Source organism: Leiobunum rupestre, chromosome 1, assembly GCF_980474605.1.
Source record: "Leiobunum rupestre chromosome 1, qqLeiRupe1.1.hap1, whole genome shotgun sequence".
Lineage (NCBI taxonomy): Eukaryota > Metazoa > Arthropoda > Arachnida > Opiliones > Sclerosomatidae > Leiobunum > Leiobunum rupestre.
The window spans coordinates 62,317,891-62,344,896 of NC_143384.1; the positions used below are offsets into that span (position 1 = coordinate 62,317,891).

A 27,006-nucleotide genomic window follows, 5' to 3' on the forward strand; every position below is an offset into this window, starting at 1 on the left:
ATCTTCGGATTCTTCGCAATAGTGTTTTCTTGAAGAAGCTTGTTAAAATGTTTACAAACATTTAGTTTATTTCCATTAAATTTTATAACCATGGGGTTATCTAGACCTACAATTTTCAACATCATTAATAGGTATAGGTCATCTTTTCGTTTTATTAAACCAAGTCACAAGGAAGGCTTAATATCCAGTAAAATAGCCAGACAAACTATAATATCTCTCGGTGCTGCTGGAACTATCGGGGTTACAGGACTAATCGTTTGGAATAATTTTATATCTACCGGCAGTTTTGGAACCATATATGCAAGGCAGCGGCCCACTGTAAGTAGCGTTAGATGGGATAATTTAAAATACTCTTAGTGCCCTTTTGGAATGCCCTACCTTCAAACCCCACCCAAGCAAGAACCTTCGCATAATGGTCAACCTATAGGCGTTTTAATGTTTTCCTTCTTAGATTGAAGAACAGCAAATTACACAACTTACCCCTCGAGAACGCAGGTTTATCAGGTTTGCGTCTGTCGAGCATGAAGGACAGCTTTATATGACTCCCCAAGATTTCTTAGAATCTGTCACAGATTCTGAGCCTAGACGTGAGTTTTGGTCACAGGAGCATTTTTAGTTTTTTGTGTTTGTTGGAGAAGAAAGGCTTGATTAAAAGTATATATAGCTCTTGATTAAAAGCAGTGTTCCTGGGTGGTAAATACCACCTGCCATTTCTTGTGGCAAATAGTGGCAAAAAGTGACATGGCAAATAATGATTTTTAGTGACAAATTGACATATATTGGCAAATATTAGAAAAAGTAAAAATACTAATAAATGTTTCGTATGAAATACCATAAAAGCATTTTAGGCTATTTTTGTAATTATCCTACGCGGGGTTGCCAAGAATTGGGCTATTTTTTATATTTATTTTATTTTATTCATTGCTAAAAGTCATAGCAAATAAAGTGTTCTAAGAGTACAAAATTTTTTGTTTCCCCTATTTGTCATTATATGCCATTATTTGTCAAATTTGTAATTATTTGTCACTATTTAAGAGTGACATGGCCTATATTCGAAAAAAGTGACATTTTAGGAACACTGATTAAAAGTATATATAGCTCTTGATTAAAAGTACTAATAGTGCTTGATTAAAAATATTTATAGCGCTTGATTAAAAATATTTATAGCGCTTGATTAAAAGTATTTATAGCGCTTGATTAAAAGTATTTATAGCGCTTGATTAAAAGTATTTATAGCGCTTGATTAAAAGTATTTATAGCGCTTGATTAAAAGTATTTATAGCGCTTGATTAAAAGTATTTATAGCGCTTGATTAAAAGTATTTATAGCGCTTGATTAAAAGTATTTATAGCGCTTGATTAAAAGTATTTATAGCGCTTGATTAAAAGTATTTATAGCGCTTGATTAAAAGTATTTATAGCGCTTGATTAAAAGTATTTATAGCGCTTGATTAAAAGTATTTATAGCGCTTGATTAAAAGTATTTATAGCGCTTGATTAAAAGTATTTATAGCGCTTCATTAAAAGTATTTGGCAAACTTAAAATACAGCTGCTTTTTTTCCTTATAAGTTTGACGTGGAGATTATGAGGGGTTTTTTTTGGCTGCAGATGAAGATTTCATTTTTTAATTTAATTTAAACATTTCACAATTTTAGGTTTTTTGTTTCAATTATTTTTGTTGTGTATTCGCTGACACCACACTCTTTTTAAAAATGTTGTTTTTGAACAGTTTTTAGGGGTAGTAAGTATTGACGCCTGACAGTGCTGCACGTTCGCTACGCTCTCGCGCCACCCCAGCCCCATACTTATATTACACTGATGGGCCATCTCGAATCGTACCTACTAACATCTTAACTATTGAAATTGTAAAGAAAAACCTTTATTCGTAATACCTAAGATTTCAATAAATCGCAAGACCAGGGCAACGTGGGGTATGCAACGGGTAAAAATAATAATTTTAGTTTTAAACTGTGATGCCACAAGAGCTTCTTAGTCGCCTTAGTGCAATAATTAATTAAATTAAAAAATTAAATCTTCATTTGCGGCCATAAAAATAAATACCCACGCTATCTATGTGACAAGGTCTACCAGCCGCAAACCAAAAAAATTAAAAAGCAATAAGGCCGCTGTAGTTTACTTCACCCAAAATATTTATTATAGTGCTTGATTAAAAGTTGTTATTATAGCTCTTGATTAAAAGTTGTTATTATAGCTCTTGATTAAAAGTATTTATAGTCCTTAATTAAAAGTATTTATAGTCCTTAATTAAAAATATTTATAGTCCTTAATTAAAAGTATTTATAGTCCTTAATTAAAAGTATTTATAGTCTTTGAATTAAGTGGTGGCTCCGGTCTAGTTGTATTCACTCACTATATGTTGTTAGTGTAATAATCAAAACAAGTTGAGTAAGCATCAAAATCTATCCTAAAAGGTGTGGCTAATTGCGAGCTTCTCGTGTTGATTGGCTTTTCGGAATCATGTGATTATTAAGTATTTTTGGGAAGCCAATAGATGGCAGACAATTTGGCTCTCGCTGTAAGTCCCTGAAGGTGCTGCCACTGAGAAGCGCCTTAAAAAGCATTTTTCTAAACTTTTTTGTAACTTTTTTTGATAGAGCCTCCGCTTGCTTAAAAGTATTAAAATCTAGCCAAAACCTATAAGACATTTGTAGTTGTTGGAAAGGACAATTTCTGTTGAAAAACTAGTTACCTTAAAGGCACTATATCACCGGAAAAAAATTGGTATTGACCTAACTTGTTTTCTAAAAAGTGATTCCATATTTACGTTCTGCATAGTGGCGACCTCGTATTTTTGCGGGAGTTTTCAAAATTACTTTCAAGGTTAGGCAGGGTGGGAAGATTGGCCGGTTTTGAAAAGGGACAGCATTTCTTGAAGATACCGGAACCGAGATATCGAGAAGTGTTCCATCCAAAGGGGGATGAACTGCTGGAGGGTAGAAACGAAAATTGGGCTATGAAAGTTTTCGACGGTCGCGCAGACCCGAGCGAAGAGGGACCCCTAGAGAGATAATCCTTTTCTTAGTTCCCTGGACCGAACAACGAGTAACTCTTCCCTCGTCTAAATTCATTTCGGGGAATTTTTAAAACTAGCTTATCCCCTATAGAGTCAAATACGAACAAAACTATAGGAGGTCCGTTTCTACCCTGACGCCATCTAAAAATGGAACTACAAGAAAGTTTTTTTTTAAATAGGTCGTGATATAGTGCCTTTAATGAGCTACAGATTTATAAGTTTTAATTTTGTACCCTAATTTAACTAATGTGTGCCAAGTTGTATGACCAACTTATTTTACATAATTCTTAAAATTCTTTCATTAGCAAGGGTGAAAAGGAAAAAGTTAACGAAAAAGGATCTGGATCATATTCATGATAAAACACCAGCCCGAAAGAAGGGCAGCATTAAGCTCTTCCGTTCTCTTCATGACATAGGTATCTACAATTTGACTATACTCTGAATTCCTCCAAATGTTTCTACGCTATTTTTTTTTTTGGTTTTTAAAGAATTGCATTAAACTGCTAATTTATTATTTTCTAACAGGTATAATTTCGTATACGGAGTACTTATTTCTACTGTCAGTCTTAACAAGTAAGATAAATTTAATTTTTTTGTAGTCTTAATTGTTTATTTTTTATATCCCTATTGGGGTGAAGTGAATTACAGCGGCCTCATTGAATTTTATATTAATTTTGGTTGCGCCTGATAGATCTTGTCACGTAGATGCCGAGGGTATTTTTTATTTTGGCCGCAAATGATTATTAAATTTTTTTTAATTTTAAAAATTTCTCATTTTCATTAAATTTTACATTAATTTTTGTTGAGCCTGATAGACCTTGTCACGTAGATGACGAGGCTATTTTTTATTTTCGCCGCAAATGATTATTTAAATTTTTAATGTAATTTGAAATTTTTTTCATTTTTGGGCATTTTCACATGTTTCATTGTACTTATTTCCGTCGTGTGTTCGCCGACACCACAGTTTCGGTGTCCTAATAATTTCCACGTGATATTCCCGTACTTTATAAAATAAATTACAGTTTTTGTTCATTTTCTAGGTGTTTTGTATTTTTGGGCCACAAACGCTTTTTTCTTGTTGATATTAAAAGTATATACTTGATGCGTAAGGCTTGGTACTGTCCTCTAGGTTGCTTTATAGATGGCCCATCGCTTTTTTGAGCGAAGTGAGTGCGCGGCGCCGTAGGCGCCAATACGGGGAATTTAGTAACGTCTTTTTCGGGTTTTGGAAGCAAACCTGTACTCATTTTTGTTACTATTTAAGTTGATACGATTTCACTAATTACGATGCCACTAGGTACGATTACAGAAGGCCTACTGTCAATGCTCGGAATGGGGCTGGGGCGTGTCAAAAAAGTGGTGTCGACGGATACACGACGGAACTATTTTTTAGAAAAACGTTACTAATCCCCTAAAATGACTACTTTTTAAAAATTAAGTTAATCAAAAAATAATCATTTGCGGCCCAAAAGCAGTTTCGTAATCTACGCGTCAAGTGCTACATTCTCCGTTAAAAAAATAAAAAACGGTAATTCCATAAAATTACTACTTTTTTAAAATTAAGTTAATTAAAAAAATTATCATTTGCAGCCCAAAAAAATTAGTTTTGTAATCTACGCGTCAAGTACTACATTCTCCACCAAAAAAAAAAAACAAATTACATGAGGCCGCTGTAGTTCAATTTTGCCTAATATTGTATAGGCTGCTAAAAGTTAAGAAAATGTACTGTAAAAACAAGTTGGCAAGCCTAAATATACCTCTCCTCGGAAGAATGGTCCCTAGTGGTATTAATTTCTAGAGACGACCCTTAAAGATATCTCTGCAATTCAGAGTTATTTACTAAAAACGTAATCTCGGTTCAATCCCTGCCCGGTATAAAATTTTTATTTTTATTTAAATAATTGAGACGAAACAACCGAGTTTAATTTATTCAGAATATTATAAATTAAGTAGTTACAACAGCGAGTTAGACTTACTAAAACAATGCACAATTGAATTTAACCCTATTTACAGAACAAGTTTATCAGTTAAATATAATACGAAGCAAATTTTAATGAAAGAAATATCTACAGAGGGTATTTGTATTTTTCTCGCTTATGAAATACTTGCCGCATCTTTAACGCTCATTTTATTTCAACACTCGCCCTTGATGAAGATACCGCAGAATAGCTATATTCGATATCTGGTAGTGGACGACTCAAAGATTTCCTGTTGACGTTGTGACACATACCGCATGAAAAAGACCAATACCATCCAATTTCCAATATCATATAATGACTCGCACACCCAGGAAATCAATGACTGCATTAGGAATCTTAGATGTCCAAATATCTACACCAATAAAAAATTTATTAACAAGAAGCGAAAAACTTACCATCTCAAAGCACAGAAAGCCACTTGACTAAACCACAGCTCATTTATCAATAAATGACCGTAGACGGAATAGTTAGTGCGACACCTTACCATTAACAAACGGGAATTTTCGATGTTATTATCATGAAATCGGATAAGCTAAACAACACGACCTACACACTATAAAGTCTCCTCCAAAACTGGACGTTTTAGTGGAAACAAAATAATCTCAAAAAACCAAAGATAAAAATATAAGATCAAAGAATAGACAAAAAACTACATTATCTCGATTAGTAAAAATAACATACGACCCTTCCTTTGCCTAAAACCAAGATACATATTATATTACAAAAAAAAAGAGTATCCGAAAAAACTAAACCTACTGACAATTAAAGAGTTTAACAACGTCATTGAATAATATATTACAGATTTATAACACAACGTAAAAGGAATAACACAGCGGCAACGAATCGAAGTCCTAAAACCGCGCTCCCGGTTCAATTCCCAATGAAATAAAAACAAGTTGACAAAAATTAAAAAACAAAGTTCAATAAAATATATCCACAGATATTGTATTCATCCGTTTAGTAACAAAACCCGCCTTATCATAATGGTTCCTTTACTTTAATATGTTCCCTAAGGAAGTCAATGACTCGGCGGTGAACTATTAGCATGGTAACAATGCGACCCGAGTTCAATTCCTGATCACGATCAAATTTTACATTTAAATATTTAATTAAATATAAGATTAATATAATTTATAAATATTTAATTAAATATAAGATTAATATAATTTATAAATATTTAATTAAATATAAGATTAATATAATTTATTAATATTTAATTAAATAAAAGATTAATATAATTTATAAATATTTAATTAAATATAAGATAAATATAATTTATAAATATTTAATTAAATATAAGATAAATATAATTTATAAATATTTAATTAAATATACGATTAATATAATTTATAAATATTTAATTAAATATAAGATTAATATAATTTATAAATATTTAATTAATATAATTTATAAATATTTAATTAATATAATTTATAAATATTTAATTAAAATAATTTATAAATATTTAATTAATAAATTAAAATAATTTATAAATATTTAATTAAAATAATTTATAAATATTTAATATAATTTATAAATTAAAATAATTTATAAATATTTAATATAATTTATAAATTAAAATAATTTATAAATATTTAATTAAATATAAGATTAATATAATTTATAAATATTTAATTAAAATAATTTATAAATATTTAATTAAAATAATTTATAAATATTTAATTAATATAATTTATAAATATTTAATTAATATAATTTATAAATATTTAATTAATATAATTTATAAATATTTAACTAAATATAAGATTAATATAATTTATAAATATTTAACTAAATATAAGATTAATATAATTTATAAATATTTAATTAAATATAAGATTAATATAATTTATAAATATTTAATTAAATATAAGATTAATATAATTTATAAATATTTAATTAAATATAAGATTAATATAATTTATAAATATTTAATTAAATATAAGATTAATATAATTTATAAATATTTAATTAAATATAAGATTAATATAATTTATAAATATGTAATTAAATATAAGATTAATATAATTTATAAATATTTAATTAAATATAAGATTAAAATAATTTATAAATATTTAATTAAATATAAGATTAAAATAATTTATAAATATTTAATTAAATATAAGATTAAAATAATTTATAAATATTTAAAATGATGTAGAATAAATTATAGTACCTAACGTTATAACTTTGTAAAGGACATTCGCCAAAGCTGTTTTTTAGAAAAACACCGTAACTTAACAAGCGTTGGTGGCTGAGTGGTTAGAGTAAATCTCTTGCACGAGGGAGACCCGGGTTCGATTCCCGGCCGGCGCCAATAAATCGCAAATTGATACTAAGACGAATACCGTGTACAATTGGTGGAAACCCTGCCATTGGAAGTTGAGAGGTTGCATAACACTCAGCACTCGGTCCGTCCCAAAGTCATTAAGAAGAAGTTGAAGAGAAAACGCCCATACAAACCAACAAACGCAACACAACAAGCACAACAGACTCAACAAAAACAAACTCAACAGACTCAACACCCACAACCGTCATAACATAAACTCAACATTCACACCCTACACATAAACATTACAATAACGAAATTTCCAATCAAACTGAGTTAAAACCGTCACAACGGTGAGCGTTAACGAAAAAACACCATCCAAACCAAACCCAACCGCAAATTTATCCGTTAACGCACGGTGGTTTTGCCAACCCTTCGAGAATCCTAGCAAATGCGAAAGCAGAAATTTCGAGAAACGGCATACGCAATGATTAACATTTGCATGGAAAATGCGAACGCATTCGCAGGACAGACACACTGACACACAGACAGACAGACACGGTGATTGTATAACCCCTCCGAGGGGACTTTGCCTTTGAACATGCACAATATAGATATGGATAAGAACCGGTAGCCACATGTTGGAGCAGAATACATTTCCTCAGATAATTTTTATGGAAGTGAAAGAATTTATAATAATAATAAATTTGGCTTTATTTAACTATCATCAGAATTATAATTAAATACATTCTGGATAATGTACAGAATTATACCCATAAAAAATTATTTTAAATAATTTAAAAAAAATGAAGATGGAAAATTTTTAGTCTAGTCAGAGCCAGGATTTGTATCAGCTACCTGCCAATTCTCAAAAGCACTTTCTATAAGTAGATCATTACAAAAAATTACAATGCCTAAAGAAAGCGATTCTAAAGCAGTTATAAAATTCTACAGTGCAACTCTGTTGTTACTCTATTTGCTTTCATATTTATTATACAAAACTGAAATCTCCAGCTATTAGTGAGGTAGTGAAACAAATAAATATGTGATTTTGAAAATACTACTCCAACTCTAACAATTTTTTTAAAGGAGTCTTTGTAATGTAATGTTCTTTGGTTTTAATTTTAGAGCCCCACTCTGGTTTCCACATTGCGTTTAACATGTTCGACACAGATGGTAATCAGCGGGTTGATAAAAGAGAATTTCTCGTCGTAAGTTTTTTCTGCCTTTTAAAATTAAACAGTACTGATGGTACCTGAAACTGCAGGTAAATTTAATCTCATGAAGTAAAATATATTGGTGAAAATGGAAGTTAAGAGCCTTTATTAACATGCTAATTAATCCAATATTGTTGGTGGAGGAACTATCTCTTTGCAAAATTGGGCGTTTTAACATGCACTTTTTATTCACTGATCCAGTCATCCACATTTTTTGTTTATTTTTTTTATTTGTATTTTCAAACACCAGCTTAAAAGTTAAGGTCCCCTGTATTTACAACCACGGATTGCCACTACACCTAGCCTAAACCTGTACCTGTATTATGGAAACACCCTTGAAGAATAGGCTAGATAGATTCTATTATTATTATTATTATTTTGGTTTTTATTATTTTGAAATTTCATTCCCATTTTAATTTTTTTTGCATGAATTTTCAATTTGCACTTTAGGTTCTGCATGTTTTAGCATCTTCTTTCTTTAGAAAAAGTTCTGCTAAGATGGGACAGTACGCTGGAGTACCAAGTGAATTAGTAAGTTGGTCGTCATATAGTGAAAGTTTCCCTTAAATCCCTTAAACAATTCTCATCTCTGAGTTTTTCACCCATAACAGGATCATAAAAATAAATTTCGTTGACTACACCAAGAATTGATCTATTTATATAAAGAGAGAATGTTTATATTCCGTCAGTCGCGACCCATCATGAACAAGGGGAATCAACTATAGGGGGGAGGAAATGTAAAAGGAGGTGTTCTTATTTAATGCGTCACTCACGCGGATATTCGTATATTACGTCAATCGCGTCAAGAGGACGTAATAATTAGGGTGCCATGATGTGCCGCCTGGAATTGATTGAATTTTAAGGGGAGGGGCCAGGTTCTTATCCTAGCTGCAATGGGAGCGAAGGTAAAAATTGACGGAATATAAACATTTTCTCTATATATAAATAGATAAATTCTTGACTACACTTTGGTAATTTATTGTATAAACCTCGATCATCAAGTACACAATAAAAACTTTCTAAAATAGTCATTCCCAAAAGTGTCAATCTTTGAATTAGACCAAGGGTGCTTCGGTTTGCAGAAAATGGCTGACCACTCTTTTTTCAATATATCTGAAAATTATTAAATAGAATTTAAAATGATACATTTGTTCTGGTCAAAGCTGGCAATACCCAACACATGCTTTTATTGCAAATAACGAAATCGTAACTAGACCCCATTACATTATTCATCATCGTTTCAACTAAAACTAACTATTGATAATCCTGACTTAGGCTCATGGTGGGATTAAACTTATGGTCAAAGCACATGTATATGAGAAAATTATGGTTTAACTTGTAGTACTATCTGGGCATACCCAGAAATTTCTGAATTGCCTTCTCATTTGTTGGATGACGAAACTCATTGTGTCAACAACTTTAACCAGGTCGATGGTAGATAATTCCCATTTGTGTTGCAATTAAAATACTAAAAGACCATTATTAGTTTATCTTACCTAATAAGGCAACAAAGGTTGACCTATGAAATTGTATAAAAAGCCGAAGCGTGCATTGTGGGCAGTTAGTTGTTCAATGCCGTTCCAGTAGAGTGTTCTATTAATTGATGTTTTTAAACTGTAATAAACAAAGTTATTTTAATCCGAACCGGTCATTCTTTATGCGATGTCGCCGAACTAACATTACATGGTTTCAGAAGTAGTTGGTAATTTCGGGTCGAAGTAGTTCCGGCCTCGTTGAGAGGATTTTCATGGTTGACAATTGTCTGTGTACACGTCTTCCAATGACGACGGCAGAGACTGCTACTACTCTCTATCACATAACACCGGAGGCGTTCAATTTCAACAACCCATCTGAAGGGTGTCCCTGGAAGAGGAGATTTGAGCGATTCCGCCTTGCTTATGGTTTAACAATCCCGGGAGGAGCAAGTAAATTCGTTGTTATACATCATGGGTGAAAAGTCAGAAGGCATTTTCGATGCGTTCAAGTTGAGGAGAGAGGGTCAGCTGGATTACGTCAAAGTGATGGAGCAGTTGGATGCCCATTTTGTTGGCCAGTGGAATATCCCCTATGAGCGGGCGAGGTTTAACAATAGAGTACAAGCTGATGGCGGCGAAGGGGTGGAAGCATTTGTCACGGAGTTACATGCCCTTGCACGTTACTGTGAATTTGGAGCTTTGGAAGCTGATTTAATCAGATCGTTTTGTAGTGGGAATTCGAGATAAAGCGCTGTCCCAGAGGTTGCAGTAAGACACGGAGCTAACGTTTGAGAAAGTGGTCAACAAAGCCCAGCAGGTTGAAACGGTGAAGAAACAGCAAAATGAGATAGATTCAAAGTAATCCGGTTCAGCTTCAAGTACGATCAATAAGCTTCAATTCTCGTATAGCACACGTCAAAAGGGTTCACGGCGTAACCGATGACGGTCCCGTCTCGCCACCGATTCAATGAAGGGACAACCATCTTCGATTTGCACACGTTGTGGACGAAACGAGTCGCACAGTGCCCAACAATGTCCTACCATCTACGCAATTTGTCAAAAGAAAGTCCACTACCAGAGCGCATGTCGCACAAAACTACTAACTTGAAAGGGGTTACTGGAAGAGGTGGACGATCACAGAGACAAGACGATGCGTTCCTTGGTGGGATGACTGAAGGGTCTGTTGACAATCAGTGGTTGGTCGACGTAAAAGTCAATGGTGTAGGTGTCCGGTTCAAAGTAGATACTGGAGCCGAGGTAAATGCTGTTCCAGAAGTGCAGGTCTGGGCGTTCAGAACCAAGATTCAACCTATGGATAGAAGGTTGTATGGTCCAGGCCAGGTTGTTGTGGTCACGATGGTGTACGAGAAAACGGTGATTGAGGACAGACTACGTTTTGAAAAACTTAAAAGATCCTCTTTTAGGACTACAAGCCAGTCTAAACCTAAAGGTGGTCCAGAGACGTCCGAGTAGCCGGTTGGATCAGTTGACAGAGGTTAGTCCTGAGCAGGAGTTCACCAGTCTTTTCAGGGGTCTTGGAAAATTCCTCAAGAGTACCGTATTAAGTTGAAACCTGGAGCTGTAGCGTATGCGTTGGCAACTCCAAGAAGGGTGGCCATTCCTTTGATGGGGAAACTGAAAGAACAACTAGATAAGATGGTCAGCGACCCAAAAAGTATCCCCCCATCAGGCACAGACGGCCCTGGGCCAAGACTAGGAGCCCACAAATGAGAAAAAGGATTCCCAACTGAACCCCGACCCCCCCCCAAAGATGAGCACGGAAGAAATGGATTATGTCCATTCAGCTCCGGCCGAGGAATCCTACTGGACAACCCCTGTACCAACTCAGTCAACACCCGGCAAAGATCAGCTACCGACCCACTCTCGCCCTGATGACCGTGAGATATGGAAGACCCAGACCGCCCCACTCCAATATTGTCAGAAACAGCACCCACCGAAAAAGTTTCCGAGGACTCAACCACATCCGCCGGCCGACCGTCGTCAACAGGTTTAGGAAAGATTGGAACTGGTCGTTTTTGATGTGATGTCACTGAACGAACATTACAACTGATTCGCTTTGTGTTAATTTACATTTCTAAAGTCATTGGTCATACCTGCTTCATTTAAGAAATTAATAGAGGTGTGCAAATACCATTTTTTGGGGGCCGAAGCGAGTATCAAATATTATTTTTTAAAGCACTTCAAATACCAAATTGAATAATTATAACGTCAAATAATTTGGTCGAATATTTTTACAGCAAAATTTTAAGCCAGTTAACTGATCAAATACCAAATAGTATTTCGAATACCAAATAGTTGGATGTATTTGGTTTTGAAATAACCAAATAGTTTGCATATTTGTCCAAAAAATAAAGTAATTGAAATCACTGTTCATTTTACTTGCAATAGTAAAATACTAAACCAAATGTATAATTTATGTTTTATTTTATTTAATAAATTTAAACTATAACACTAAACTTTTTCAAAATTTAAAATACACATTTTTGAAGTTTAACTACCCCAGGTCCAAGTCAGCTAGCGATTTTTATTTTTTACTAACTACTAACTACAATTAAAATCAAAGGATCTGCTGTATTTTTCATGCTTTGCAAACACTTCATTAAAATCTCGAATTTTTAAATAAATGTCAAACATGAAGGAGCAGATCTTATATTACAAATAAAAATATTTAATTTAATTTATAATAATTTTAAACCAATAATTTAGTGAACTCAAAAATTCCAAGACCGAAAAATCCAAAAAGTTACTTACTTCTAACTTTCTCCCAGTTATTAGTTTTGTTTTGAACTTGGTTTACGTTTAAGTTTTACTTTGCTATCCTAGAAAATTCCATAACAAAGAACACGCGAATAATCTAGCCAATAGGCGCTAGAATAAACAGCTTCTGCCTTTCGCTTAGAAGTTTTAATACATACGGTATGAATAGTGGACGCGCAAGTTACTCTTTATATGGTCCTTGCTGCTGTGGCCTAAAGAGAGGTGCCAGAAATAAGCACTAGTTCGGAAATTTCACAGCGTTCTCCTCTGATGGCCTTGAAACTCAACCAATTAGAAAAAAGACCCGCGGTTATTCGACCAGTTTGCAAACTATTTGAAAATACCAAATACTTTTTTCCTATCTTTTCGAATATTCGACTATTTGATCAAGAAAAACTAAGTGCTATTCGATTTGACGAATCGAATATTCGATTTGGTATTCAATCGAATTCTTTGGTCTAACCAAATATTTTGCACACCCCTAGAAATTAAGTTATCATATAAGTTAATGCAAATTGAGAACATCAGCTGAATGTGACTGGGGCATTCAAGAGACCAAATGGGTTTAATTAGTTCTACCCATCATGATTCATAAAGTTACAGCATTTAACTGTCTGTAATATATACTCAACCCCGTTTAGTTCCATTTTTGTTCCATCAATATACTTTGGTGGTAGAACGTGGTAATAAGTTAATTGAAGAATTAATCCATCCCAGAATATCTCAAGGATTTGTTCGATTATCTTCCTTTTTTCTTGCCTGAGATCAAATGGGGAATTGAGCACAATTCACCTTCAATTTGTTTTTTGGGAAGTACATTATCAGATTATTCTTTACATAAGCCCAGTTCAAAGTCAATTTTCAGTATAGGCTTCTATGTGGCCATATAAATTGAGGAAGTAATGGTATGGCCTCGTGGTCTGATAAAGTGATGTACTTCCACACAAAAACTTGCCAATGGTTTCCCCAGAATTACTCAAGAAAAGTAAATCTGCGAGTGCATGGGATCTCTTTGGTGACTACTGCTACAGCAAGAAATTAAACAACTAAGCTTATTGTTTTATAATCCCGATTCACAAGCGTCAACGCGAACTTCAGAAGAAACATCTCGGTTTCATCTCAATTTGTGACTCACTCATCTTAAAAATAAAGAGGAAGGTAGATACAAAAATTTTCGACGGTCAGATACCACTGATATAGTAAAACTAAAAACATGTTTTTGTGACACCAGTGCCAACTATTCTTGCATACACTGCCGGTGTTCTTAAATCTTTCAATCTATTTAATGATATCTGTGCTTTTATGTTGTTACTTTTAGTAATATAAACTTGGTTGTCATAATACTAAAAATAATATTTACTTCCTCTATACTGCCTATTAATAAATTTCCGAACAATAACAGCATGCTAAAATGAAAAGATATTAGTGTTTTTAAAGTGAGAATTTTTATGGTTCTGGAATCACTGAAACGGAGAAAATTTAATAGAAGATTTTGTTAAGATCATTGTTTAGTTGTGACCTAACTTTTTGTATAGAAGACAAAATCATGACATTTTAATTATGTTTGGAATTTTGTCTGTAATTCACACTTTTAAGAGCACTACTTCAATATCTAATATAAAGTGGATGCTTAGATTTTTTTATTTTCAGCTTGAAAAAATATTTTCAACTGTGGCTAGGAAAGGAAACATTCTTAGAGGGTCAACAACATCATCTGAAGGCAAAGAACTTGTATGTATTATTACTGTTCAAAATAATTTGAAAGGCGCTACATATTGAGTTAATATAAATATGAGTTTATAATATATATAACATCAAGAACTCATTATGGTTATTATGATTGTATGGGTCTACCTTCCAGGCCCACTAGCATGTACTATCTAAGCTCCTCTCTCAAGTAGAAACCCTTCGATTTTCCCAATTAATAATATCAGTTGTCACCAAGTTTTCTTTTAAAGGAAAAGTCCAGGTTTGGTAAAACTTGGGTCTATTTGAAAGATCATGTTTAAATAAACTCAAAAATATCAGTCGTAAAATTGTATCTTTTTTTAATGACGAGAAATTAATTTTTAAACGAGCGAAATTTACCGCCAAGCGATCTGCCATTTTTTGTTTCGGGGTGACGTTTTAGGACTTTAATCACGCGCTGTTCGTGCTATAACAGGCTTTAACAGCGCTCTGTTCCCCGCGTGCTTGCTCCGCGTGCGGTCCGTGGAGGGAAGGCGAAAGAAAATGGCAGCTCGCTTGGCGGTAAATTTCGCTCGTTTAAAAATTAATTTCTCGTCATTAAAAAAAGATAAAATTTTACAACTGATTTTTTTAGTATATTTAAACAAGATCTTTCAAATAGACCCAAGTTTTACCCAACCTGGACTTTTCCTTTAACTTTCGAGAACGCAAGTCAGTTATGGAAAAGTACGTGACCTTTTAATTAATTTTTTCAATTTAAATAAAAACTGAATTAAGTTAATTAATTAATCATATCAATTATTGTCTCAAGGAAAAATATTCGCTGACAGATGGCATTATTGTTTTACTCTGAATTGCAAATTTCAGACTGGATTAAGTAGAACTTCTTAAATGGGGGTCAACAAGTACATTCTAAGTAACCTAAATAAGTTCTGGATTTCATGTTGGATCAACAGTTTAAAAAGCACTGATGGGTACTGACAAGAAAAAGTGGAAGTCAGATATTTTTACCTTAAACCCTTGAATGGCTGACACAAAGAAAATAGAGCAAATTTACATAAGTGGGAGATCTTAACATTTTCTTGGTTTTCCCCTATAAGATTTAATCCTAATATTACACTATAACATCTCCTATACTAAATATTAACCCCTGAATTAAATCTTACATAGTTTGAATTGTCCCTTAAAGAATTTCTGTCTATGCCATTGTCAGAAACTACACTAATAATGTGTTTTCCATTTATGAAATGGCTCTTCTTTTGAGACTAATAACTGAAATTGTCCAAGTAGAAATGCTGAATGGGGTATACTGCATTGTATACATTTTCATTTGTGCGCGAGCAATGGAAAGCGTAACTTAAAATCGTGTGCTTATTTACTTTACAATCTTTTGACATGGAGATGTAAAGAAGTAAAAAGAGTTAAATTTGAGATAAAAATTGAGTTACACCCTCCCTGCGGCGCCACCTATGCATGAAAAGTTGAAAAATTTACAACAAATAATCTGAATGTAATTTTAACTAAAAAAATTCAAATTTTGTTTCACAGGTGATTCATTCTTCCAAAAGCATACAGATACTATTCAAAACAGTTTTTCTTCACACTTTTAAAAACCAAAATGTGCATATCCGTTAGGAGACAGAAATTAAAAATTAATATTTCAAAAATAAGAAATTAATAGTTTCAATCCTCTATTCCGAAGTTTTTTCAAAGATTTCATTATACCTGTATCCTTTGTTTTAAAATAGAACAGAAGTTATAGTTACCGAATAAGATTAAAGGCCTCTAGATGAATTATGGGTTTTTGATTTTTTACCTTTTTGAAGTGTTTTAGTCTACTAAATTTTGTTTGTGGTTTTTGTAGCGTGTTTTGATATTATTTGCTATCATGCTTTTATTTTAAAATAGTTTAATGATGTTATTGACAAAACGAATATCCATAGTACATTTTGCTAACTCGTATGGCGGTGCTGCTAGCTTGCATTGCGACAATTGCCTGAATTTTTGAGCCAAGGAAAATTAAGATATATAACTATCTTACTTAATTCTATCTGGACTATTAAATATATTTACTAAAAGAAATTATTATTTAAATCTATTTAAATTTAAGTTTATGGTAAGTAAGGTTTGTGTGATGAATTTATATTTTTTTAATTTTAGTAAAGTCTTTGAAATAAACAAATTAATTTCAAATTTCTTAAATATTAATGTATAAACATGTATAAACTCATGTTTTTAAAAGTGTAAAGCAAAATTAAGTTTTTGAATATTGAGGCTCTTCATCTTGTAAATAGAATATTTCTAGAGTGAAATTGTTTCTCCCAACAATATATTTGTACCAGTATGTGTGTTTTCTTTAGTAACGAGTGATCCTGTTGTTTATTTTTGGTTTGGCTACATGCCTTGGATTTCATCTAGTGTTCAGATGATAATATGGTGGTATTATTTACTTAACGGAACTTTTGTCCCTTTCAACTTATTTTTCTCCTTCTCACATTCACTTTGTTCTTATCTTTGCACCCTTTCCTTCCATTTATGTACAGGTTTTGTATTCAAGACAGGCCATGGCATCAGTAAGACAATGTTTTCACAACATATTTTCCTGCACACAATTTTTCTAATGCATGGTTACTCTTAAAACACGTTTATGAACTTCTATTCTTGGCACTCTAATTTGCTTTGGAATTGACTTGATATGTAAGCTATATTTATTTAAAAAATAACCGTAGGTACTTCCTTCCCTTTATTTTTTGTTAAAATCTAAACGAAACTAATTATTTTAACGGTATGCTTTTTCTCCTCCTTTACCTTTACTGCTGTATTTATAACAAGGTTTTTATAACAATGTTTTCGATTTGCTAGGAATTAAAAATAAATGCTGCCTTTTGTGCCAACTGAATTTGCTAAACATTAATTTTTCATATTAATGAGAGTATTTGATATCAATTTAAAAGAATAATTTTACCCAACAGTTCTGTTTTGGAATTTTCTACACACTTATTGGTGATTACCCTTACCAAAAAATAAGTGGTCTTGTAACTTTTTAAGTTGGTTTTAAGTTGGTATTTGGAACAAATGCCAACTAAATACCAACTAAAAACCTACTTAAAAACCACTTTACACCAACTTAAAACCAACTAAAAGCTTTCTTAATAAAGACCACTTAAAACCAACTTAAAACTTACTTAAAAAGACCTCTTAATAAAGACCACTTATAGCCAACTTAAAACCAACTTAAAAATTATAAGTAATTATCTGACCACTAAAAACCAACTTAAAACCAACTTCAAAAAATGAATATTTTCCAGCCAACTTAAAAACAACTTATTACCTCTTCAAATAGTTTATTAAAATATGCTGGCAACTTGAACCTACTTAAAACCAACTTAAAACCAACTTAAATGTGAAAACCTACTAAATACCAACTAAAAACCAACTTAAAACCAACATAAATGTGAAAACCAACTAAATACCAACTAAAAACCAACTTATTTTTTGGTAAGGGATACTTAGTTATTAATAAGGAAATTTTTAAATGAAAATTTTGTAAGTTGTTAAAAATTAAACTTTTCATTTAAATTGAAATTTAATAAATCAAAACTAAGTATTGATACACTTGTTTACAAAACAAAATCATGCAGCAATTGACCATGTCAATTATACTACCATTTAGAGGTATTTGCCATGTTTACCAGTGTATTCATAAGAACAATATTTTGATCGACCAACTGACACAAAATGAGTCGATAATATCAGTGGATGGTAACATTGGTTAAAACAATTGTTATTAAATGTTCGCATTACAATCCACAAATTCCTTACTTAAATTTCAACTAATAATATGTACGATAAAATTAAACACTAATTGAAAAGTGTTTGATCTAACCTCAAGTTTTCAATACGACCAATTATGCATAATGTGTTGTCTAATTTGTGGTTTTAAAATTAAGGTATGCTACAAATCTCTTGTTTCAGCTATAAGGGGAAAGAGTACCGAGAGTAATTGAAAAATTAGACTTTCTAATTCGAGTCAACTTCTATTTATTTATAGGAATTCTTTCGAAATGAATTTTTCTGTATAAATCAAACTGTTCTCTAGTGCTTAATATCATTTTGGTAATTTTTAGACCTATAGCTTAAATGTAGACCAAGAAATTAATAGAGTTGTTTAACTTAATTTTCTGAAAATTAGAAGTACCCAGGAGATGGCGTTGGGTATGTTTTTCCTCTTGGAGTTCGGGGTCAGGAGTATGTCGAAAGAGTGGATCGACTGACTTTGGAAAATACGACATTTTTTAAAACATCGTTCCAATCCAACTTAAGACTACCTAAGTAATATCTTATACCGCGGCATAAATATTAATTCTTACAAGCAATTTTATTTTAAAATGTAGACTATTTTAAATTTAATTTAAGGGAAAACTACTCTAAAATCAGCTTTTGATTTAATATTTACACCTAAAACTATATTTCCATAGACCAAACATACTGCTAGAGCTTAAGAAATAAATAAGGTTTTTGGTTGATTGGTTAAGTAGACAAAAAAAAACTCAACTCCTAGGGTTTTATAGCTAAGTAACTATTGAATTTAATATTGGCCAATCTATTTTGCGCATGAGATAAGGTATTAAAATTGATAAAATTAGCTCAGTCAACTTTGAATTAAAGCGAAAAAACATCCTTCATGTGCTAAATTTGACTCTTTTCTGATTTGATCAAAATCTAGTTGAATGTGTCTTGATTCTAGTTGGATCCGACTTTGGATCTAGTCATTTTCGTCAGGGATATAGTTATCACGGGAGGTAAGGTGTTACACTTCAACAAATCAAATTAAGAGTTAAATGTAAGTCAAGAAAACGTTAATGGTATCGCTGAATACACTTTTGAAATAAGCAAATAAAGTACAAAGGCTTGTTATATTACGGATTATTATAGCCTCGTAGCGAAAGCGACGGTACAAATTTTGTTATTTGTGACTAGTGACGCGAGTTGAATGTGGGATTCAACAAAACTGTTAATCATATACATTCTGATTTCTTTAGTATTTCTTTTATGTTATCCCTTACCAAAAAATAAGTTGGTTTTTAGTTGGTATTTAGTTGGTTTTCACATTTAAGTTGGTTTTTAGTTGGTATTTAGTAGGTTTTCACATTTAAGTTGGTTTTAAGTAGGTTCAAGTTGCCAGCATATTTTAATAAACTATTTAAAGAGGTAATAAGTTGTTTTTAAGTTGTTTTTAAGTTGGCTGGAAAATACTCATTTTTTGAAGTTGGTTTTAAGTTGGTTTTTAGTGGTCAGATAATTACTTATAATTTTTAAGTAGGTTATAAGGTGGCTTTAAGTGGTCTGTATTAAGAGGTCTTTTTAAGTAAGTTTTAAGTTGGTTTTAAGTGGTCTTTATTAAGAAAGCTTTTAGTTGGTTTTAAGTTGGTGTAAAGTGGTTTTTAAGTAGGTTTTTAGTTGGTATTTAGTTGGCATTTGTTCCAAATACCAACTTAAAACCAACTTAAAAAGTTACAAGACCACTTATTTTTTGGTAAGGGATGTTTTATTTTATTATTTCTCATAAAATATTGAATAATAAATAATTCCCCATACGAACCCTTACCAAAAAATAAGTTAGATTTCAGTTTGTATTTAGTTTGTATACACATTATTAGTTGATATTGAGTTGGTATTAAGTAGGCTCAAGTTGTCAGCATATTTCAAGTTACTATTAAAGGGGTAATAAGTTGTTATTCAGTTGTTAGGAAAATACTGCTTTTGCTAAGTTTATAATTAGTTGGTTTTTAGTAGTCAGGAAATTACATATTTTTAAGTTGATTTTTAGATTATTCCCTAGTAGGATTTAAGTTGCTTTTAAGTAGTTAAATGTAAATGTTGATTCTGGTTTAGTTGGAAATAAGTTGATTAATAAAGAGGATTTAAGTTATTTTTAAGTAGGCATTTGTCCCAAATACAAACTGAAAACCAAGTTGAAATACAAGTTGTCCTAAGTGGTTTTTAGCCAACTTATTTTTTGGTAAGGGAAAATTCATCGAATAATAAGTTGTGAGAAAAGAAATAATGAAGTAGAGGTGTAAAAATCTTGGCAAGAAAACTCTAAATTGATAGTGAGCCTGGACTAGCGACGCGCAAACGTAGAACGCTAATTGATGGGCTGTGACTCCTTTTATCAAATAAACTATACTAAGTTTTGTCCACTTTTGACCGCTGATACTGGACAAACTATAGAAACTAGGGATAAATGGCAATGGATAATTTTGCTCCTTTGATCAAGCTTAACAACATGGTTCAATTTGAAAAACAAATCCCATAGAAGAAGTGTGATGTCCTTTAATTTGCACTCTGTAGTCATTTAACCCTGACTAACGTGAGACCACTAGTAATGCAACGGTCAATTGTCCAGCGAAGAGGGAAGGTTTGAGGGTGGGTGAGCGGTAATCGTCCTTTGAAAATCAGAGGTGTGCCTATTGGCAGTGGCAGAAAAAGAGAGGGATAATCCTTTAGCATAAACCATGGAGGAGATCTTTGTGGTTGCTGCTGTACCACGTTGAAAAGAATGTAGCTGCTAGGGCTTTACCCACTTGAATAAAATTTACTTCAAATTTACGCCTTTGATGAGTGTACTAGCTGCCTTTTTGTATTTGAACCATCCTTGGAATATACCAAACATGGTATTTTAGAGGAAATATCCTAAATAAGCTACTACAATTTTTTTAGGGAGCAGGAACAAGGTGTCTGTCTTACTGACCTCTAGTGTCAAAGATTTGAAATTCATCAAGGTACTCTTCCCCCTTAATGAATGTACTTTTTTAGTAAATTAAGGTTACACTTCTTTAAATACTACCTCTATTTAGAACAAATACTTTTTCTTATCCATCATGAGGTAAAAATTTCATCGTACATTGAAAGATTTTATATTTCAAACTTTTTATATTTTCTGCTACACTTTTCTAAATTGCTGTAGGAAAAACGACCTTTGATAATAAAGTTAATTGATGCCATTTTATTTTTTTCTGTTTTTATCTTTCATAACAATGAGTTGCATGTAGTTTTTATTTTTTAAAAATTACAAAGTGACGAAAATGACGTAATTATGAAAGGGTCGATAGTTATTTGCAAATGAAATTAAAAATAGATATAGTGGCCTCTGGTGTGAATAATGATCAAGAACTTAGTAGGTACTGGACAAGGCCTCGTGCTCATTGAATTTTAGCCACTCTGAGGAAATGTGTGTCAGTATCCCATCAACAAAAGCTAGAGAGCATAAGTCTTGATAGGATCATTCAGTAGATCCTTAGCAATGGACATGAACTGACACACTTTCTCTAAATTTCACTTTTGCTATTGCGAAATTCTATTCATTGTGAATCTTGGCATGTGTTGTATTTTACACTTTTACTTATTCTTCAAAGTATTCCGTAAATAATTGTATCGAGTAAAATTATGACAATACGTTCAAAATGTTAAGGATCATAATAATTACTGTAGCATGTATTACAAATACATTTCACTCAGATTTGCTAATGCATTAAATCTTAAAAAAAATTTACATTTGCATGAATTTCTAAAGCTAAATTTTGTACATAAAGTAATAAAACTTCCTTTTTTATTTACTAGGATGCCAATGCTCTTATTCCAATGAATCCTGTAGACACAACTTTACTTATTCACTTGTTTGGTCGAAAAGGAAATGAGGATTTAAATTACAAAGACTTTTACAAGTATGTTATTTTTTAAGAAAATTTGTTTCTGGTGCATGCAGTTATTTATAAAGAGTAAAAATTGGGCAGATCACTCTCTATTATTATTAAATCTCATTAAAATCAAATCAGTAGCTATGGTTATAGTGAGATTAAAAATGATAAGTTTTAATCTTGGTTATTAGGATCTGTAAATAAAAATATGTAATATCCTGCCTAAATTTTCAGCAAAAGCAGTATGGTAAATTGATTGCATCTATATCCAGAATACTGGTAATCATGGACAAAAGGGCTTACTAAAGTTAATTGTTTATGGAAATCAATCAAACCCTAGGTTTTTTTTTCAATAAAGCCTAACAATATACTTTTAATTAGTGATTGATTTCTAAGGTCACTTTAAAACTTCTTTTTTCCAAACTTTTTTTTTCTGGTAATAGTATTTAATGAGAATTTAAGGCTAGAACTCCAAAATAAAATGATAAAATATTTAACATACTATACAGCACAACTCTTGCGATTTTGGACCAGATAATGTGGTAGCTTTTTAAAATGTTCAAGATTCATATTTGGTCATGAATTGGTATTTGGTGGTGAATTTACACAGATATAAACAAAAGGTACAATAAATTTTTATTTTTATTTAGGTTTATGGACAACTTACAAACTGAAGTACTTGAGTTAGAGTTCACCGAATTTTCTAGGGGGATGCCCACTATATCTGAAGTAGATTTTGCAAGAATTCTACTTCGTTACACTTACGTCCACAGCGATGATTATGAAGCGTATATCCAAAGAGTAGAGGAACGAATTCCAGATGAAAAGGTATTTTAATTTACATGAACAAATAAACTATGTTCTGTTAAAATATTTTGAAGATTTGTGATCAACACATGTAATTTCTTTGTATTCCTAAAACTTTTGCTTTGGTATAAAGGAATTTCAGGTATGGGAGACTTTGTAATGTAATTATGAGTTTAGTTAGGTTTATGTTTAGGTGTGTACTGACTTCATATGATCCAGTAGCACTTTTTTTCAGTCTCTCAAGGTAAAATATGGTATTTAAATGAAACCCATGATTGGGGATGTAAATCAAGATATTGGTCACTAACAAGGAGACTACCCGACGTGTTTATCTCCAATTTTGTTCGGGTGGTAAGTAGACCTTCATGTAACTTGAAAAGCCCTAAAAGGGTGAACAAGAATGGGCTTTCGTTTTGCCATGGCAACCAAAAATGTTTTTCACAACTTAAAAACTGATTACTCGTATTTACCCAATATATGTATATTTACTCATATTTACCAAAATTGACGTATATTGGTCCAAATGTACCAGATTTAGCCATGATCAGAATTATGTATCTAATTGATGAACCTTTTTTAATTTTTTGAAAACTATTGTTAGGGGGGGGGACCCTTAAAATCTTCGATTTTCCCATGTTAATTTTTATAGAGAAAATCAGTTTTTAAGTTGTGAAAAACATTTTTGGTTGCCATGGCAAAATGAAAACCCATTCTTGTCGATCCACCCTTTTAGGGATTTTCAAGTTACATGGTCTATTTACCACCAGAGTTTGAACCAAATCGGAGATAACCACCTCGGGTAGTCTCCTTGTAAGGGTTACATAGCTTTAGTCATTCTCTATTGGCCTAGTCACAAAAGCCAACATATTTTACAAAACATTATTTACCAACGCAGGTGCTAAACTGAGTTGCTCTTTATGAATGAAGAAAATATTTTCTGTCTTGGGCACGCAATTGCTTTTGTTGGCCCAATATTTTTTGACAAAGGCTTAGTTTCAGTTTTCGATTTAATTTTCATGCAACTTAATGAATATTAAATAACTATATGTAAATTGTAGTAGAGATTTTTTGAGTTATGAGTAATTTTTTTGTGGTTATCATGAAACATCTGAAAAACTTTCCATGGAGTATGTGAAAAAAATGCAATGTCTTTCAACAAACAATTTTTAATCTAAGTGGTGTGAAAATGTTGGCTGACGTGGACAGGGTGTTTTCAGACATTGCTCAAGAGTCATGACTTGAGAATATATGGGTTAAGGCTACGCTAGAAAACTAGTAGGTTGAATGTTTAGGGATAAATCTATGCACAAGTTAGACTACATCTACGATCCAAATTTTATATTGTATTTCCTTTTTATGCATTTTTTGTGTAAATCTAATCTGGAAAACATTGTAGAAATTTTTATAGCAATTTTTATTATAAGATTTTATAGAATTAGGTAAAATAATGGTTTTAATTTTTATCTTGCCACGCATTTCAAATACGTTTGTCTTTATAAAATTATTATTTATTGGCATTATAAAAGGTTTCTGAATCCACAAGGTGACATTGGTTTCATTCATACTAACTCATATCTGCCTGTAATTCAAATATTAATACTATTTATTTAAATTAGGGCATAACATTTGAACAATTCAAGGCATTTTGCCAGTTTTTAAACAATTTGGAAGATTTCGCAATTGCTATGAGGATGTTTACTTTTGCCAATCAACCAATATCACAAGGTAATGTTTTATGTGTAAATACTAGCTGGGTCTGAGAACTTGTTCGAGTATCAAGGCGAAAACTAAAAAAAATTTACACAACTTGATACTCAAATTTAGGGCACTCTAGACTCAACTTGAAAACCCAAAATCAAGACTTGTACATGACTAGTATATACCTAGTTGTAAACACAATAATTACATATTTTTCAGAGGAATTTCATCGAGCAGTAAGAATATGTACAGGTCACAGCTTAGATACCAACCTCGTGAACACAGTATTTCAAATATTTGATGAAGATGGTGATGGCCATTTGTCGTACAAGGAATTCATTGCTATTATGAGAGATCGTATTCACCGTGGATTTAGGGTAATTTTTCAAATATCTAATGTCGAGTCTATTTAGTTGGGTAATTAATTAATTTTAGAGTTGTTAATTTTACAGAAAATTAAGTGCAGCAAAATAAATATTGAAACATTATCTTTTAAGGGGAACATAGTTCTACAGTCACTACTGCACCCTTGGAAATAAGCCTCCGACACTATACTTGTGCTTTATTTACGCACTGTGAAAAAGACTTGACCTTGAAATGTCTAGACTCTAGACCAGTCTAGTGGTTTAGTTTTACTTTTGAATTTAACAAATGAGGCAAAAATGCTGTGAAATTTAAATTTGAACAATATTAGGCTAATTTTTAGGAAAATATGGAAACTTCCCTTACCAAAAAATAAGTGGTCTTGTAACTTTTTAAGTTGGTTTTAAGTTGGTATTTGGAACAAATGCCAACTAAATACCAACTAAAAACCTACTTAAAAACCACTTTACACCAACTTAAAACCAACTAAAAGCTTTCTTAATAAAGACCACTTAAAACCAACTTAAAACTTACTTAAAAAGACCTCTTAATACAGACCACTTAAAGCCACCTTATAACCTACTTAAAAATTATAAGTAATTATCTGACCACTAAAAACCAACTTCAAAAAATGAGTATTTTCCAGCCAACTTAAAAACAACTTAAAAACAACTTATTACCTCTTTAAATAGTTTATTAAAATATGCTGGCAACTTGAACCTACTTAAAACCAACTTAAATGTGAAAACCTACTAAATACCAACTAAAAACCAACTTAAATGTGAAAACCAACTAAATACCAACTAAAAACCAACTTATTTTTTGGTAAGGGTTTTCTGGAAAAAATTAGTCTAATTTTCTAGCTTACAATTCTTATTAATTTTCATAAAAGTAACAATCTTGAAAATGTATTCATACAAACTTATATTGATTTAGTAAAATTAAAATAACCAAATGGATTTTTTTCTACTTTACAGTCGCATCTTGTCAAAACTGAAGGCTGGGATGCCTTCAAATCATGTGTAAAAACTGAAATGAGAAACTAATGTTTTTAAGATTTTGTGTATAGTTTGGTCTTATCCAACACTTTATATGACCTTATTGTGTAGTTAAACATTTATTTAAAGCTAATCATACCAATTGTCAAGGCTATTAAATAGAAGTTTTAAGTCTCATTTCATTTAAGGCTATTAAACTCAATTCAATAAAATTTGCTTAAACAAGGTCACGAGAAAAAAACTGGTGCTTACCAGTTAAAGGACATAAAAATGGTGTTTGTGAAAGTTAATATTGCGATGGTGTAAACAAGTTGCCCCAATTTACCCCTTAAAAGGAAAATTTAATTGTTGCATGTTAGGCTACCCTGATTTGAATATATTTTTTTTCAATGCAAATTTTAAGTAGTAATCCTTTATTTGCTACAAGAAAAAAGGTGTTTCTATAATATAAAAAATAAAATGTTTTATCTGCGTCATGAGCTTAAGCTGTTTAGTACTATATTGATACATGCATTTTGTACGTAGACTCTAAATCCCTATCAACTAGAGGGAGTGTTCTATCTTCAATAACGATAGAAAAAACATTTACCCTCGGTATTTTATAGAAACACCAATTTGTCAGAAAATGTTTTAAAAGCCACTAAGACAATAGGTGCAAGTGCTTATTTGAAAGCAAAATGTTTTATTGAGAGTTTAAATGGAAATATGTGCTTGTGCCTACCTTGGGGAAGTTTTTAGTTCTATTAGTATAATATCCAATTTGAAATGAATTTACAAAACCATACTTTTTTGTTCTTAAAAAGTACCATTAAAAACAACTTTTAAAAATTGTAATTATCTGATTGTATAAATAAAATTGTTTATTTGTAGATGTCTTTTGAATTATTTTTCTTAACTTTGTTCTTTTGAAATGGTTTGTCATGCTTAACTATTGGTTACATTAAAGATGGCCATTATACTACTCCAAGATGTACAAAAAATGGCTTACGTATTGATATT

At 31.7% G+C, this 27,006-nt stretch overlaps 1 protein-coding gene across 4 annotated transcripts; it reads left to right on the forward strand.

The window, feature by feature from the left end:
* On the forward strand, positions 1-26,817 carry MICU3 (Mitochondrial calcium uptake 3). Of its 4 annotated transcripts, XM_090180637.1 has the most exons (13): positions 1-318; positions 452-587; positions 3,340-3,450; positions 3,560-3,607; positions 8,411-8,493; positions 8,950-9,030; positions 14,403-14,483; positions 16,985-17,014; positions 22,065-22,168; positions 22,792-22,969; positions 24,565-24,673; positions 24,866-25,023; positions 25,987-26,817. In XM_090180637.1, exons 1-13 carry the CDS (start codon positions 91-93, stop codon positions 26,053-26,055), a joined length of 1,416 nt encoding a protein of 471 aa, XP_090036763.1. In that variant the 5' UTR covers positions 1-90; the 3' UTR covers positions 26,056-26,817. The 4 variants fall into 4 exon arrangements, with proteins under 4 accessions (XP_090036763.1, XP_090036776.1, XP_090036768.1 ...); XM_090180650.1 differs by lacking the exon at positions 8,950-9,030; XM_090180642.1 differs by lacking the exon at positions 16,985-17,014 and having other exon boundaries at positions 25,987-26,816.
* The last annotated feature ends 189 nt before the right edge of the window (positions 26,818-27,006 follow it).